Source organism: Callithrix jacchus, chromosome 11 (assembly GCF_049354715.1).
Source record: "Callithrix jacchus isolate 240 chromosome 11, calJac240_pri, whole genome shotgun sequence".
NCBI lineage: Eukaryota > Metazoa > Chordata > Mammalia > Primates > Cebidae > Callithrix > Callithrix jacchus.
The window spans coordinates 51176107-51190894 of record NC_133512.1 but is presented as its reverse complement, the minus strand read 5'-3'; the positions used below and the strand labels follow the sequence as shown (position 1 = coordinate 51190894).

The 14788-nt window shown below is 34.9% G+C and overlaps 1 protein-coding gene across 7 annotated transcripts in view; it reads left to right on the top strand.

Annotated features, from left to right (window-relative positions):
- MIOS (meiosis regulator for oocyte development) overlaps window positions 1-14345 on the top strand; it is a 41679-nt gene extending 27334 nt beyond the window's left edge. For all 7 annotated transcript variants that reach the window (XM_035254930.3, XM_035254931.3, XM_009002383.5 and 4 more), the window contains 4 exons: window positions 4009-4161; window positions 5204-5408; window positions 11096-11225; window positions 12169-14345. In XM_035254930.3, the coding sequence (XP_035110821.1) occupies window positions 4009-4161; window positions 5204-5408; window positions 11096-11225; window positions 12169-12265 (585 nt within the window). In that variant the 3' untranslated portion in view covers window positions 12266-14345. The remainder of the gene's footprint in view (window positions 1-4008; window positions 4162-5203; window positions 5409-11095; window positions 11226-12168) is intronic.
- The last annotated feature ends 443 nt before the right edge of the window (window positions 14346-14788 follow it).

Below are 14788 nucleotides of genomic sequence, written 5' to 3'. Positions count from 1 at the left end.
CTTCATTTACGTTTAATATGGTCAAGGTTAAGTCTACCATCTTGCTATTTGTTTTCTGTTTTGTTTGTCCTTTTTCCGTTTGTTCTTATGTTCCTTTTCTACTGTATTTTGGGTTAATATTTCTGTGTTTCATTTTATTGCCTCTGTTGGCTTTTTAGCTGTATCCCTTTTCATTATTTTTTTTTTTAATGTTGCTGTAGGTCTAACAATAAGCATTCTTAACTCATCAAAGTCAACATTTTACCTTCTCATCCTTCACATTTCACACCTGACACGTGCTTTCTACTTTACCCTTTCTTAGATCACACTGATTCTTTCTGGGTTTTACTTCCTGCTTCACAAATGTCACAACAGTGTGATTTCATTTACACATCCATTCTTTTGTCCTATTGCCATATGTTTTACTTTTACAGATAATTATATACTCCAACTTATAGTGTTTTTTTTTTAAGTCATTTGTCTTTTATGTAAACTATGAAAAGAAAACATGGGCTTTTATATTTATTCACTTATTTGTCATTCCTGGCATTCTTTTTCCTTTCCATAAATCCTATAATATTCCTTGTAATATAGGTGACAGAGTCTCTCAAATTATAACTGAAAATGTCTGTTTCACCTTACTTTTTCTTTCATCACTTTAAAGATACAGTTTCATTGTCTTCTGGCATCTGTTGTTTCTGATGAGAGGTCAGCTATTCTTATGCTTGTTTCCATTGGGTTTTTTTTTTTTTTTTTTTTTGGAGACAGGGTCTTGCTTTATCACCCAGGGTGGGGTGGATCTTGGCCCACTGCAGCCTCCAGGCTTAGGTGATCCTCCCACCTCAGCCTCCCAAGTAGCTGGGACCACAGCTTCATACCACCACTTCTGGCTTATTTTTAGTATTTTTGATAGAAATGGGGTTTCACCATGTTGTCCAGGCTGATCTTAACTCCTGACCTCAAGCAATCCGCCCACCTCAGCCTCCCAAAATGCCCAGCCTAAATCCTGATTTTTAATGTTTAAGTAAACTTGTTTCCCTTGCAACCATCAATAAAATGTTTTCTATTATTTTTATGTGGGACAGTCTCTTTGGGTTTCTTCTAAGATGTTTTCTTTACCTTTGATTTTTCAGTAGTATGACCATAATATGCCTGGTTGTTCTTTTTATCCTGTTTGTGGTTTACTGAGCTTCTTGACTCTGCAAGTCTATTTTTCATCAGATTTGAGAAGTTCAGGGACGTTATTTCTTTAAATATTGTTTTCTGCCTCAAACTTATTTTTCTTAATACTCTTACTACATATGTATGAAACCACATCATAGTGTCCATAGGTGCCTGAGGCTCTATTCTTTTTCCATCCAGTTTTTTTCCCTATATTCTTCAAATTGGTTAGTTGTTTTGTTTTTTTTTAAAGATAGAGTCTTGCTGTGTCACCCAGGCTGCAGTGCAGTGACACAATCTTGGCTCACTGCAAACTCTGTCTCCCAGGTTCAAACATTCCTGTGATTCTCATACCTCAGCCTCCCGAGTAGCTGGGATTACAGGCATATGCCACCATGCCTGGCTAATTTTTAGTATTTTTAGTAGAGGCATGGTTTCACTGTGTTGGCCATGTTGGTCTTAAATGCCTGTCCTCAAGTGATCTGCCCGCCTCGGCCTCCCAAAGTGTTTGGATTACAGGCATGAGCCACCGTGTCTGGCCCAAATTCATTGATTTCTGTTGACTTATGCACTCATCCTTCACCTCCATCTGCTGTTAAACTTCCCAGGGAATTGTTCATTGCAATTATTTTTGCTTTTCAGTTATAGAATCTTAACTTTGTTATAGTTTACATCAGTGGTCCCCAACCTTTTAGCACCAGGGGTTTGGTTTAGGGGTGATTCAAACACATTGTATTTCTTGTGCACTTTATTTCTATTATTATTACACTGTAATACATAATAAAGTAATTATACAACTTACCATAATGTAGAATTAGTGGGAGCCCTGAGATTATTTCCTCCAACTAGATGGTCCCATCTAAGAACGGGAGACAGAGACAGATCATCAGACATTCAGTTCTCATAAGGAGTATGCAGCCTAGATCCTTTACATGTGCACTTCACAGTAGGGTTCACTCTCCTATGAGAATCTAATGCCACCACTGATCTGACAGGAGGCAGCACTCAGGCAGCAATGTGAGCAATGAGGAGCTGCCGTAAATACAGATGAAGCTTCACTCATTGCCCTGCCGTTCACCTCCTGCTGTGCAACCCAGTTTGTACCAGGCCATGTACTCAGGGGTATATTGAGGGTTGGAGTCCCCTGGTTTACATTTCTCGGTTCAGATCCTTATCTCTCCACTAATCAAAACACTGTTTTCCCAAGCCCTTCTAGTTTGGTCAGACTCAATCTCTGAACTGTTTTCTTTACAGATCATGGTGCTTGATATTAGGCTTTATTGGAGAGGATCTAGAAAAGACTTACTGTATATATATTTACCAAATTCTTTCTTAGTTTATCTCCTTCCTGCCATATAAGGGGAAAGAATGAGATACGAAAACATCTTATTTTTCTGTGAATTTTCTTTTTAAACCTGGGATTATATGCTACTTTGGTACTTAGTTCTGCCCAGTTGGTCATAATTAGGGCTAGAGTAGACCTCTATTTTTTAAGAAATGAAATTGTAAGCTAAGTGTTTCACATGTTCTTTCAGCTAAATTTAACTCTGGTAATTAACACCAAATTGAATAGATGAAAGATAGGCTGGTTTAATGTTTGATTGGATGTATAAAGATTGTATTAACTGTTATGGATTTCTGTTCCTTTTTTTCCATAAGTAAGATATATGCCAGGTTCTCTGAAATTTTCTTTTCTATTGGCCCTCAAGTAGGACTGAGAAAACTGAGCTTCAGATTAATGTCAAAGCATCATTAGAAGTAGACACTTTTTCTCTTTTCTCCATCATGTAAAATTAAGGAAGAGATCCTGGACAGGGCTAAAAGTCTTTTAAGAAAACCTAAAGCAAGCATAGATGAAATTTGGAATATCACAGCTACCAGGGAAAATACAACTTTAGGAAAATTCTTATTGGCAAGAACTTTAAGTTCTTAATGAGAAGAACCCTAAAGTAAATTTAACTAAAACAAGGTGTTGCTTTTAACTGTGGCTAGGGGCAAAAGAGCTAAGAAGGTATTTGGTTTTGCTTTTTCTTGTTTTATTATTTTCAAGGCAAAAAATATATGTTTTAATTGAAGGCAAGAGTAAGTATAGACAGGTTTAACTTACAGATAAACAGATATATAAAAGCAGCATCTCAGTTTACCATGCATTGCTAGATAGGAAGGACCAAGCTATTAGTTCAAATGTGACTGAGCAGTTTTGGTGTGCATTTGGATTTTTTTTTTTAAGATGGAGTCTCACTTTGTTGCCTAGGCTGCAGTGCAGTGGCACAGTCTCAGCTCACTGAAACCTCCACCTTCAGGTTAAGGCATCAGCCTCATGAGTAACTAGGATTATAGGCACCTGCCACATACCTGGCTAATTTTTGTATTTTTACTAGAGACAGGGTTTCACCCTGTTGGCAAGGCTGGTCTCGAACTCCTGACGTCAAGTGATCAGCCTACCTTGGCCTTCCAAAGTGCTGGGATTACAGGCCTGAGCCACCATGCCCAGCCTCTATTACATTTGGATTTAATAGTAAACAGAGTTTGTGAACCTAGAGGTTTTTAATTGCTGGGAGAAAGGGTATTCAACATTTAACCACAAAATTCTGTTTTCTTAAACTTAACTAAAATGTAGAGAATTGCACTTCCCTGACCAGGTATGATATATAAAGTACATATTTATGTCATTAGTGGAACCCAGCTTGAGATAAATTAATGGAGATTCCATAAATTTTTTCTATATCCTCATTAGGAGCCAGCTTTTGGCAAAAAATAGAGAGAGGCCTATTTCTTGTATGTAACTCACACTTACATGCTACCCAGAAGTCTCTGGCCCAGCTCGGAGATTTTAAACAATTGAAGTAATTTGTGTTTTTGTTTTAGGGTTCACCTTTAGATGTTCTTAAAGATGAAAGGGTTCAATACTGGATTGAGAATTATAGAAATTTATTAGATGCCTGGAGGTTTTGGCATAAGCGAGCTGAATTTGATATTCACAGGAGTAAGTTGGATCCCAGTTCTAAGCCTTTAGCACAAGTAAGTACATTCTTTTGGAGAAAATCAAATTATAATATGTTGATGTTCAGTTTAATAAGTTATTAGCTCATTATTTTGCTTATATTGAATTCCCGTTGAAGTCTTTATTCTAGATTCAACTTTGTTCTTAATCTTCCTTTGGTTCTGCTTCTTGCTAACAATAATCTCAGTGGCTTGAGCTTTAGTCTGAGATAGAACAAACCACAGCAGGCCTGAAGTTTTCCAGTATATTTCTAGTATATATGTTCAGTATGGCAGGTTTGGGTGTTTCTAGGCTTTAGCAGTATTACCTATATCTATATGTGTAATTACACATGGAAATTTTTTTTTAAGCATTGGTTTAAAAAAATGAGATTGTTGTCATATAAGGTATATATATCACATTAAATCACTGTGTCTTAGTTCAGATATTAAATATTAGGTTATCCTCAATATGAGCACTGGATGGTGCTATTTTCTTACTTTAGGAATTGGGGAAAGTGCTTATATTAAAACCAGAGTATTGGTAAAATAGCATTGCATGGTAGTACATATTACTAGTCTATGTGATAAGTGATTTAGATCTAGCAGTTTACCGTAAAAACAGAATGAACAGCTATTTCTATTATTCTAAAAATTTAACTACCATTGTAAGATTGTTAACTCCTTTTTGTCTTAGAAACAGTGTTCTCTTTATAAGAAAATTTTGTCCAGAAGATTACATCTCTGAACTTTGGTTTAGAAGTCATATTGACATATTTTATAATGGCCTAGTGTAAGTTCTGAAGTCGTTATCTCTAAAATGTTGGAGTCTATAAAGTTTGAGTTCTTCCACCAATATCAGTGGTATTAGTAAAAATGTAATTAAGAAGAAAGTACCCAAAAAATGTATTGGCTGAATATAGATTTTAAATGAGAGCTTAGTCGAGCTTAGCAGATAAATTTCAAAATACAAAGTTTTTTTTAAAAGTATTTTAAAATAATTTGTTAGGACCAAACTAAATTATTTAGCATTCCATTATGATTTGCATTACATTTATTTCTTCTTTCATTTGTTTTGTAGGTTTTTGTGAGTTGCAATTTCTGTGGCAAGTCAATCTCCTACAGCTGTTCAGCTGTGCCTCATCAGGGCAGAGGTTTTAGTCAGTATGGTGTGAGTGGCTCACCAACGAAATCTAAAGTCACAAGTTGTCCTGGCTGTCGAAAACCCCTTCCTCGATGTGCACTTTGTCTCATTAATATGGGAACACCAGTTTCTAGCTGTCCTGGTATGACCTAATTCTCCAAAATACTTTTATGAGCTGAATGATTCTTACATAGTTGAGTTAATGTTGCAAATAAAATACAAACTAGCTTGAGTTTGTTATCATTTCTAAGAAAGGGCAGTTTTCTAGCTTGAAGACTTTTATGTTCCTATAATTTATGAAATATATACATTAAAAGTAAAATCTATATCTGTTGATACTTTAGAATTTCACAAGTTCTGACCAATTTAAAATTTGTGAGAAAAGCTTACATATGAAATAATCTTAAAATATTAGCATTTTCTTATCACTGTTTCAAGAGGATTTTGTTCAAATTTGAGTATTTAAAAGTCAGTTTAGGGCCGGGCGTGGCAGCTCACGCCTATAATCCCAGCACTTTGGGAGGCTGAGGTGGGTGGATCACGAGGTCAAGAAATTGAGACCATCCTGGTCAACAAGGTGAAACCCTGTCTCTACTAAAAATACAAAAATTAGCTGGGCATGGTGGTGCACGCCTGTAGTCCCAGCTACTCAGGAGGCTGAGGCAGGAGAATTGCTTGAACCCAGGAGGCGGAGGTTGTGGTGAGCTGAGATTGAGCCATTGCACTCCAGCCTGGGTAACAAGAGCAAAACTCCGTCTCAAAAAAAAAAAAAAGTCAGTTTTCCCTCACCTATTAACAGATACTTTTTATTCCTAAGGAACTTGTGACATCATTAAAGCACTTTGACATTTCTTATTTCATCTTCACAACCTACTTGTAAAATACATATAGAAGGGTCAGGTGAAGGGTCAGGTGCAGTGGCTCATGTCTATAATCCCAGCACTTTGAGAGGCCGGGGCAGAAGGATTACTTGAGCCTGGGTGTTTGAGACCAGCCTGAGCAAAAAAGTGAGACCTCATCTCTATAAAAAAGTTGTTTGGCCAGGCGCAGTGGCTCACGCCTATAAACGCATCACTTTGGGAGGCCAAGGTGGACAGATCATGAGGTCAGGAGATCTAGACCATCCTCGCTAACAAGGTGAAACCCCATCTCTAGTAAAAATAGAAAAAATTACCAAGGCGTGGTGGCACGCACCTGTAGTCCCAGCTACTCAGGAGGCTGAGGCAGGAGAATTGCTTGAACCAGGGAGGTGGAGGTTGGGGTTACCCAAGATCTCACCAGTGCACTCCATTCTGGCCACAGAGCAAGACTTCATCTCCAAAAAAATAATAATAATAATTTAAAAATAATAAGAAAATACATACAGAAAGTATTAACCTAGAAGTGAAGTCAGGTCCCTTGACTTCTAGATTTTGATGCTGTTTGGCAGTTATCTAGTAAATTATATATATAGAGAGAGTGCGTGTGTGTGTGTGTGTATATATATATATACACACACATATATATTTATAGTGGTTTTTTGTTTTGTTTAGTTTTTGAGACAGGATCTCACTTCGTTGTGCACGATAGAATGCAGTGGCATGATCTTGGCTCACTGAAACCTCTGCCTTCTGCCTCCTGCCTCCTGGGCTCAGATGATCCTCCCACCTCAGCCTCCCAAGTAGCTGGGACCACAGGGTTTCACCTTGTTGCCCCAGGCTGGTTTTGAACTCCTGAACTCAAGCAATCCACCTGCTTCAGCTTCCCAGAATGCTGGGATTATAGGCATGAGCCACCATGCCCAGCCTATATTTTATAATGGTTAGAAATATTAAGATTACTTTTTATTCTTTATAGTAAACATAAAGAAGAAAAAATTTTTGAGTATATTAAATAACCAAATATATTATTTTATACGTGGTGGCTGGAATTATTCTAGCTCTTTACTTAACTTGAAAATGATACTATGGCAGAATTTTTAATTAAAATCATTTTGAGTATTTGGTACACAGGGAATAATGAACTGGATAGAGTGTCAAAATGTTTGTTTTAATTCTAGCTCTGTGACATTCACTCTGTGACATTGAGAGTTACTTTCACCTTCCTATGGACTGGAGATCTTTTCTAGTGCAGACATTTTATAATTCTGTTTTGTGTCTTGTTCATTTTCTGTATTATCTTGTTTATTTAAGTAGTCTGCTTTATCATTACATTAACATTTATGAAAGACTTGCTGGTATCATTGGCTTAGCAATTATTTTTCCATCTAGATGCTTTTTTTTTAAAGAAATGAAAGCAATACTTAACGTTTTAAATGTAGTTTTAATTTAAATTTTAATCAAGGATTCTCATTTTATACATTGCATACTGATCACTCTTTTATGTTACTCTGGTCCTAATAAACAGAAAATAACAATTTGGAATATCTACAACAATGAGAGAACAAGGAGGTAAAATATAGCATAAATAAGTCATATATTTATATGAGCTGAGATATGTAGAAATCATTTAATGTAACACATCTTTTGGACCATAAGCCTCAGGAAGCTATAAGGATTGTTTGCCTTCTTATACCTGGGCAATCTTCTTTTTTGCTGGATATCAGCTTCTCAATCTTTTCTATTTTTGAAATAGGTTAGAAGAGAAAATGATTTCCGAGAATTTGAAGAAAAGTCTTAAAACATTTCAAATTCTTTGTTATGATGACTAATGTAATGAATAGTCAGCACTCAGGTTTATCAAATTTTTCTGTATTTGTTATAGAATTTTTTTCTATATTTGCTTCAGAAATAATTTCTTTATATATAATATATATTTGAGCACTGATTTTACTTGCTACATTAAGATAAGGCTGAGGTGCTGAGATGAATAAATCAGAGAACCTCTTGGAGCTTATGGTGTACAATAAGCATAGATAATGAATATAAAATAAGTGATATTTTCTAGAAAACAAATGCTGGTCTACAATTCCTTATCTGTCATTTCAAAGTCTCTAACCAAGTTCTGAAAATTCTATGCCTTTTAAAAATGAAATTACAGTAATTTCATTTGGCCACAAAACCTGTTCAGAATTGATGTGAGGCTATTAAGATATTTATTTCTCTTATTTATTTGTGAATATTTATGTTTCACTGCCGAAATATTAACAAGTTGGATTACAGGGTGTTTCAGACTTCCCTCGAAGTGTACATATTTGCTCCTTATTATTTTTCTGAAATCCCAAAACATTCTGCATTCTGAAACACATCTAAACCCCCAACATGAATTAGGACTATTATATAAGGAAAGATTAGGAATTTTCAAAGTGGGAAACATTACTTCTATCTGAAATATCTGGAGAGCTTCAGGAAGAAGTTACCATTTAAGCCAGTCCTTTAAAGTTTGGAAGATTTAATATACAAAGATTGCAGGGAAGCCTTCCAGGTTGTAGACCAAAAGTAAAAAACAAACTAGGGTGAAGAGACTGGTAAGTATGGTAAGTACGGGGAGTGTAGGGGAAGAGCAAGTACATTGGCGTGAAAGGACCTAGGAAGTGGACTGATAAGAACAGTAGGAAAATTAGAGAGAGCTTGAGTATGATCTTTAAAGGCATTGCTTAGCTAACTTAGAGAATAATAAGCACTATTTACAATAGCAAAGACATAGAGTCAACTATAATACCCATCAGTGGTAGACTGGATAAAGGAAATGTAGTACATATACACCGTGGAATACTATGCAGCCATGTCCCTTGCAGCAGCATAGATAGAGCTAGAGACCTTATCCTAATCAACTAACACAGGAACAGAAAACTAAATACCACATTTTATCACTTTGTAAGGAGGAGATAAAGATTTAGTGCATATGGTCATAAAGAAGGAACAACAGACACCAGGGCTTACCGGAGGGTGGAGGGTTGGAGGAGGATTGAAATTAAAAAAACTACCTATCAGGTACTGTGTTTATTACCTGGATGACAGTTCGTACACCAAAACCCCCATGATACGCAGTTTACCTGTATAACAAACCTGCACATGTACCCCTGAAACTAAAGTAAAAGTTAAGGAAGCATATATATATATATATGGTTTGTTTGTTTGGTTTTTTTTAATATGTGAAATCAAACGAGTCCTAGTTCCAAAATAAAAGTATCTAATAGAAATCAAGTGCTGGCTAATGGCTTGAGTATCTAAACCTCCCTGGTGCTTTGCCTGCAGTCAGAGATTACATCCATCCATTATGCTTTGTGATTCAAATAGCTGGAATTTCTGTAAGTTTATTTAACTGAGGCTTGATATTTTTATACTCAATTGTGCTTTGAAGATTAGAACTCAAAACAGTTCTAACATCATTATAAACATTATAAATATTATTTATTAAAAAATTTTATTTGGTACCTAGTGTTCCAAGTGCTAGAAATGTTACAGTAAACAAAACAAAAATCCCTGCCCTTACAGAACTTAATTTTTGGACAATGACACATTTTTTAAAAGTTAGATTATATACTGGTTTCCTTCATTTTCTTCTCAGATTATGAGTTAATACACAAGTGAAACTAGTTTCCCCTAAAGTGTTCTGTGGTACTTGTCTTCATAATTCACTATGGATCTTTTAAAATTTAAAGTCATTTGACCTTAAAAAAGCCTTTATACTTGGCAGTGAGGTAGATCTTAATACTTCCAGCTTTATCAGAAAAATATAAGGATACACTTGTTTGGATTCAGTCTGTTTTCTGTTTATGTTAGAAGTTACAAAAACAAAATGACAAGCGCTAACAAGAGCTTTACACAAAGGTATCAAGTAGTGTCCATATCAGATCTGTATTTTATTTTTCTCTTCCCCCTTTCCATTTTGCCCTCTCATTATTAACCTTTGGTGACCCTTTCAGGAATAAATTTAGTGTATTTACATCTTAAATCATTGAACTACTTATACATCCTTTCACCCCATATTATTAGCAAAAACAGATATTTTTTAAAACTATTCCTGACTGTAGGATTATCCTTTTGATCCCGAAAGTGTGACCTGCAATGATCCAAGCAAAATTTTGAACATAGTCATCTATGCATAATGCCTTAATAGATGGCAATTAAGTAAAAATATTAAGTCTAATTAAGCAATTGCTTAAGTTACTCAAGTCTCATGAAGTGCATTGGGAAACTTTTCCTCTTTTTTCCTTCTTTGAAAGGGCTTGTACAGATGAGAATTACCTGCCCCTTGATTGTCTTTCTTCTTTTTTTGAGACAGTCTTGCTCTGTCACCCAACCTGGAGTGCAGCAGCACTCTCTCGGCTCACTGCAGCCTCCAACTCCTAGGTTTAGGCAATTTTTGTGCCTCAGCCTCCCAAGAAACTGGGACTACAGGCATGTGTCACCACCCCTGGCTAATTTTTGTATTTTTAGCAGAGATGGGGTTTTGCCATATTGGCCAGGCTGGTCTCCAACTCCTAGCCTCAAGTAGTCTGCCCACCTTAGCCTCCCAAAGTGCTGGGATTACAGGCATGAGCTACCATGCCCAGTTTTACCTGTGCCTTGAATGTTAGGTAAAATTCACTTGTAAACTGGGCCTAGTATTTTCCTGTGGAAAGATTTTAACTACTGATTTGGTCTCCCCCAAAGTGTTAAATTTATATTGTTTCTCAGTGGGTTTCAATAATTTAAATTTTTCCATTTTTGTATTGGCTATTAAAAATGTAGGGAAGCTCCTGTCATTCAGTTTCACTCCATCTAAACTAGAACCTAGCATCAAAATTGTTATTTCAATATGATGTGTGATTCATATTTTGAACATAGTTTTAGAAATGCCTTTTGAAAGTAACTTTAAATAAAATATCGTGATGCAGTTAATGAAGATAATTTTCTTGTCTCATAGGAGGAACCAAATCAGATGAAAAAGTGGACTTAAGTAAGGACAAAAAACTAGCCCAGTTTAACAACTGGTTTACATGGTGTCACAATTGCAGGCATGGTGGGCATGCTGGACATATGCTTAGTTGGTTCAGGTAATCAGCACATTTCTTCTTTGATAGGCTTGGATTTACAAGAGATAACACAGATTGCTTCTAAATAGTTTGGGTTTATCTGTTAACATTTAGCCAAAGTATGAATTTTGTTTTTACAGTCACTTGCATTAACAAAGGTGGTATGAACATTTATTTCATTGTTAGATATCCTATGTAACCTTAAACTATAAAGGTAATACTTATATAAGAACTAGTTCAAATATTTTGCATGAGTTAAATGTTTGAATAACATTATTTCACTTTATTCGGGGAGAGGATGTGTTTAAAGTTTTTTACAACTGAATATGTTGTAATTTATCATGTGATTGAATTAATAATGAAATTATAAAAGTGCATATCATATTGCTGCCTCAGTTCTCTTCTCAGTAAGCTTTTTATGTAGTCATGCAATTGAAACTCTCAAGACCATAATTGAATTTTATTTTGAATGGTGCCAGTGGCCCTGTGCTCCTCATTGATATAGCATTTATACCCAGTTTGTCTCACTAGCTAATTTAAACTCTGAGCACATCCCTGTCACCTTCACAACTGTAAATGAAATATCTTGCCATATATGTAGAAAATAAAAGGTATGTATTTTTTTTTAACTTCTCCCTAAAGTTCAGCTTGGCAGTCATTTATAATTTGATGCTTTTTTCCTCTGGGTTTTAGTTTCTATATTTTTACAAATGCCATTTTGAAAAGTTGCATTATAGATAGATCTAAGTAAACAGGTGGGAACAGTGTACACCCCTATAGTCACAGCTAATCAGTAGGTTGAGGCAGGAGCATTGCTTGAGCCCAGGAGTGTGAGTCCAGCTGTGTGAGTCCAGCCTGGGCAATATAGCAAGATGCTGTCTCTTTAAAAAAAAATTTTTTTAGATAAATAAATGTGTATATGTTTAATTTGGATTTTTAACTGTTATTTGATGTATTTTTTTAGGGACCACACAGAGTGCCCTGTGTCTGCATGCACGTGTAAATGTATGCAGTTGGATACAACAGGGAATCTGGTACCTGCAGAGACTATCCAGCCATAAAATGTTATCACCTTAAGAGAAACCTTCAAGTGTGGAGCTTTGTAATAGGTGTCCTTCATAGCTCAGAAACATACCTCAGAACAAGTCATTCATGACTTCCCTGTAATGGGAAAATAAATCATTCTCTCAGATCAGCAATTTGATGTGTGAGTGATTTTGATGTGCTTCACAGAGACAAATGCTGCTGAAATAAACTTCAGAGTATAGACGTGAATTCTGTTCAGTAGCTTGAAAAGTCTACTTTAGAAAAACTTTGTAAGTTTTTGTTGAAATTATGAACATTCTACAAGAATTTCTGGAATAGCCAAGAACAAACCTTGAGCCTGATCTTCAAAGCTGAAGTTGGATATCTTTCAATAAAATCCGTGCACTTTTAAAATAAAATGACTAATTCAGTGATTCAGACAATAATCTTAAGTTAAGCTGTGCTTAGATTTCTTTCAGATAAATTTAAAATTATAGATTTTTACTTTTAGAATTAGAGAGTCCCTATCCCATACTGGAGAATACTTTTTATTAATATATGTTATATATATATGTATGCATGTGTGTGTGTATGTGTAAATATATATATTTTTTCAAAGGAGACTTTTCTTTCATATGTTTTTATTTTAAGATAAGCAATCTTTTGGCATACACATTGTCTTCCTAGAAAAGCCAAGATGAAGAATCTATCTTACAACTTTTTCTCTTCAGAAGAGAAAAACATGTACCATTTCAGGTGAACATATAAAATTTTCACTTTCTACCTTTTGCTTTCCAGTGTCTTAATTTGTCTTCAAAGGTTTTTCTCCATATTAATTTGTCATCTTACCCTCATCATCTGAGAATATTTTACTGAATACAAAGTCTATGCAAGATTATATGTAACTAACCATTTAGCATAATCTATGTCAGTGTTTCTGTACTGTCAGATTTCCTCCTGACTAGGAATAACATTCTTTGTTCTTTCCAAGGTAGACTAGGAGATGTTGGGGAAATACAGTCACTTCAGAGTCCACGTTAGATGTAAGTTTTTAAATGTACATGTTACTGGAGGGACTTTATTTAAAATTTACTTTTTCCGATTTCATAGCTATAGAAAGTTGTAAGAGAAATACCAAGGGTTTACAGGATGCTTCTCTGTCATCTGCCATATGCAGAGGGACTGAACTAGGAAGCTTGTAGTTGAAGCTCTGTTCATAAAGAGTAAATCTAATTTTATTTTTTAGATTTTGGAGAAATAAACTGAAGAATTTTAAGAGCTTTCATATTAGCAGTTTTGCCTTATAAAAACTAAGATCTATCAGATTAGTTTGAGGTATAACCTAAATATTAAAAGTAGATTAAATTTTTTACCTTGAGTATCTGATACATAAAACCCTTTTCTAGGAAAACATTGGAAGTAATGTATATCTACTCTAAATGTCTCATCTACATGACAGTCTTTTCAAATGAAAGAAATGGGAAATGCAAATTTTTTTAAAGATGGCTATTAAGGGTACTTTTTCCAGGCTTTCAGTAAATTTTAATTGATTTCATTTTATTAACACATATCCTCTACCTTTAATATTTCCTTTGAAGTGTTCCTTTCAAATTTATTGTGTCCTAAATATGAAAGTCAGCTTTAAGTAATGTCGAACTCTTACATAGTAAATTTTATTTCTCATTAGCTAAAGTTAAATATAAAATTATTGAATTTAGCTGAAATAGTTACAAGTTTTGGAAATACAGTATAAAACATGAATGTAAAGTCTATTATGTAATATGCTTATTTGTAATCCTGATATATAAGGGTGACATTTTTAAGATTGTGTGTGTCAACCTCGTATTGTTTTCTGTGAAGCCCAAACATGCAGTTTATGTCTCTGGTGTGCATTTTGCATTTCAGTGTGTGTGGACAATGAAGGTAGATTCAAATTATTTTCTCATTTTTGTCGCAAAGTCACTGGTATTTGGGTTTATAAACTCAACAAGGTATTTTACCTAAACATGATCAATAGAAGTGTTTAATAAAAGTATTTTTATTATTTTGAAAAGATTCAATAAATCTGGGTTGAAATCATTGTATCTAATAAAGAAATTATGATTCCTTTACAAATAATCCACATGAAGTTATATTATATTGGTACTTATTTGGATGACAGACTTTATACTTAAAGTAACATTCCTTTTAGGCTCTGTTTTTCAGTTTAACCCACTTTCCAGAATGGTTATCATCCTTTACAAAGGTATATTTTAAAAATAGCTTCCCATTATCAGTGCTTCACACAGTATTTAAAAGAATGTAGTTCTGCATTTAATTGGATGACTGAATTTCAGTCATTCATTTGACTGCGAATAGTAAAGGAATGGTCTTTGAAACTCATAATCCTAGCCTCAGGATCTTTGGTAAGTGACTTGACCTTTTTGAGCTTCAGTTTCTTTATATGTTAAAAGAAAGATGCAGAAATACCTACCTTATAAAGTGTGGGGACATTAGGTGATGCAATAAACATGACTTACCATATCCTTGTCACACAGTGCTCTATAAATGGCAGTGAT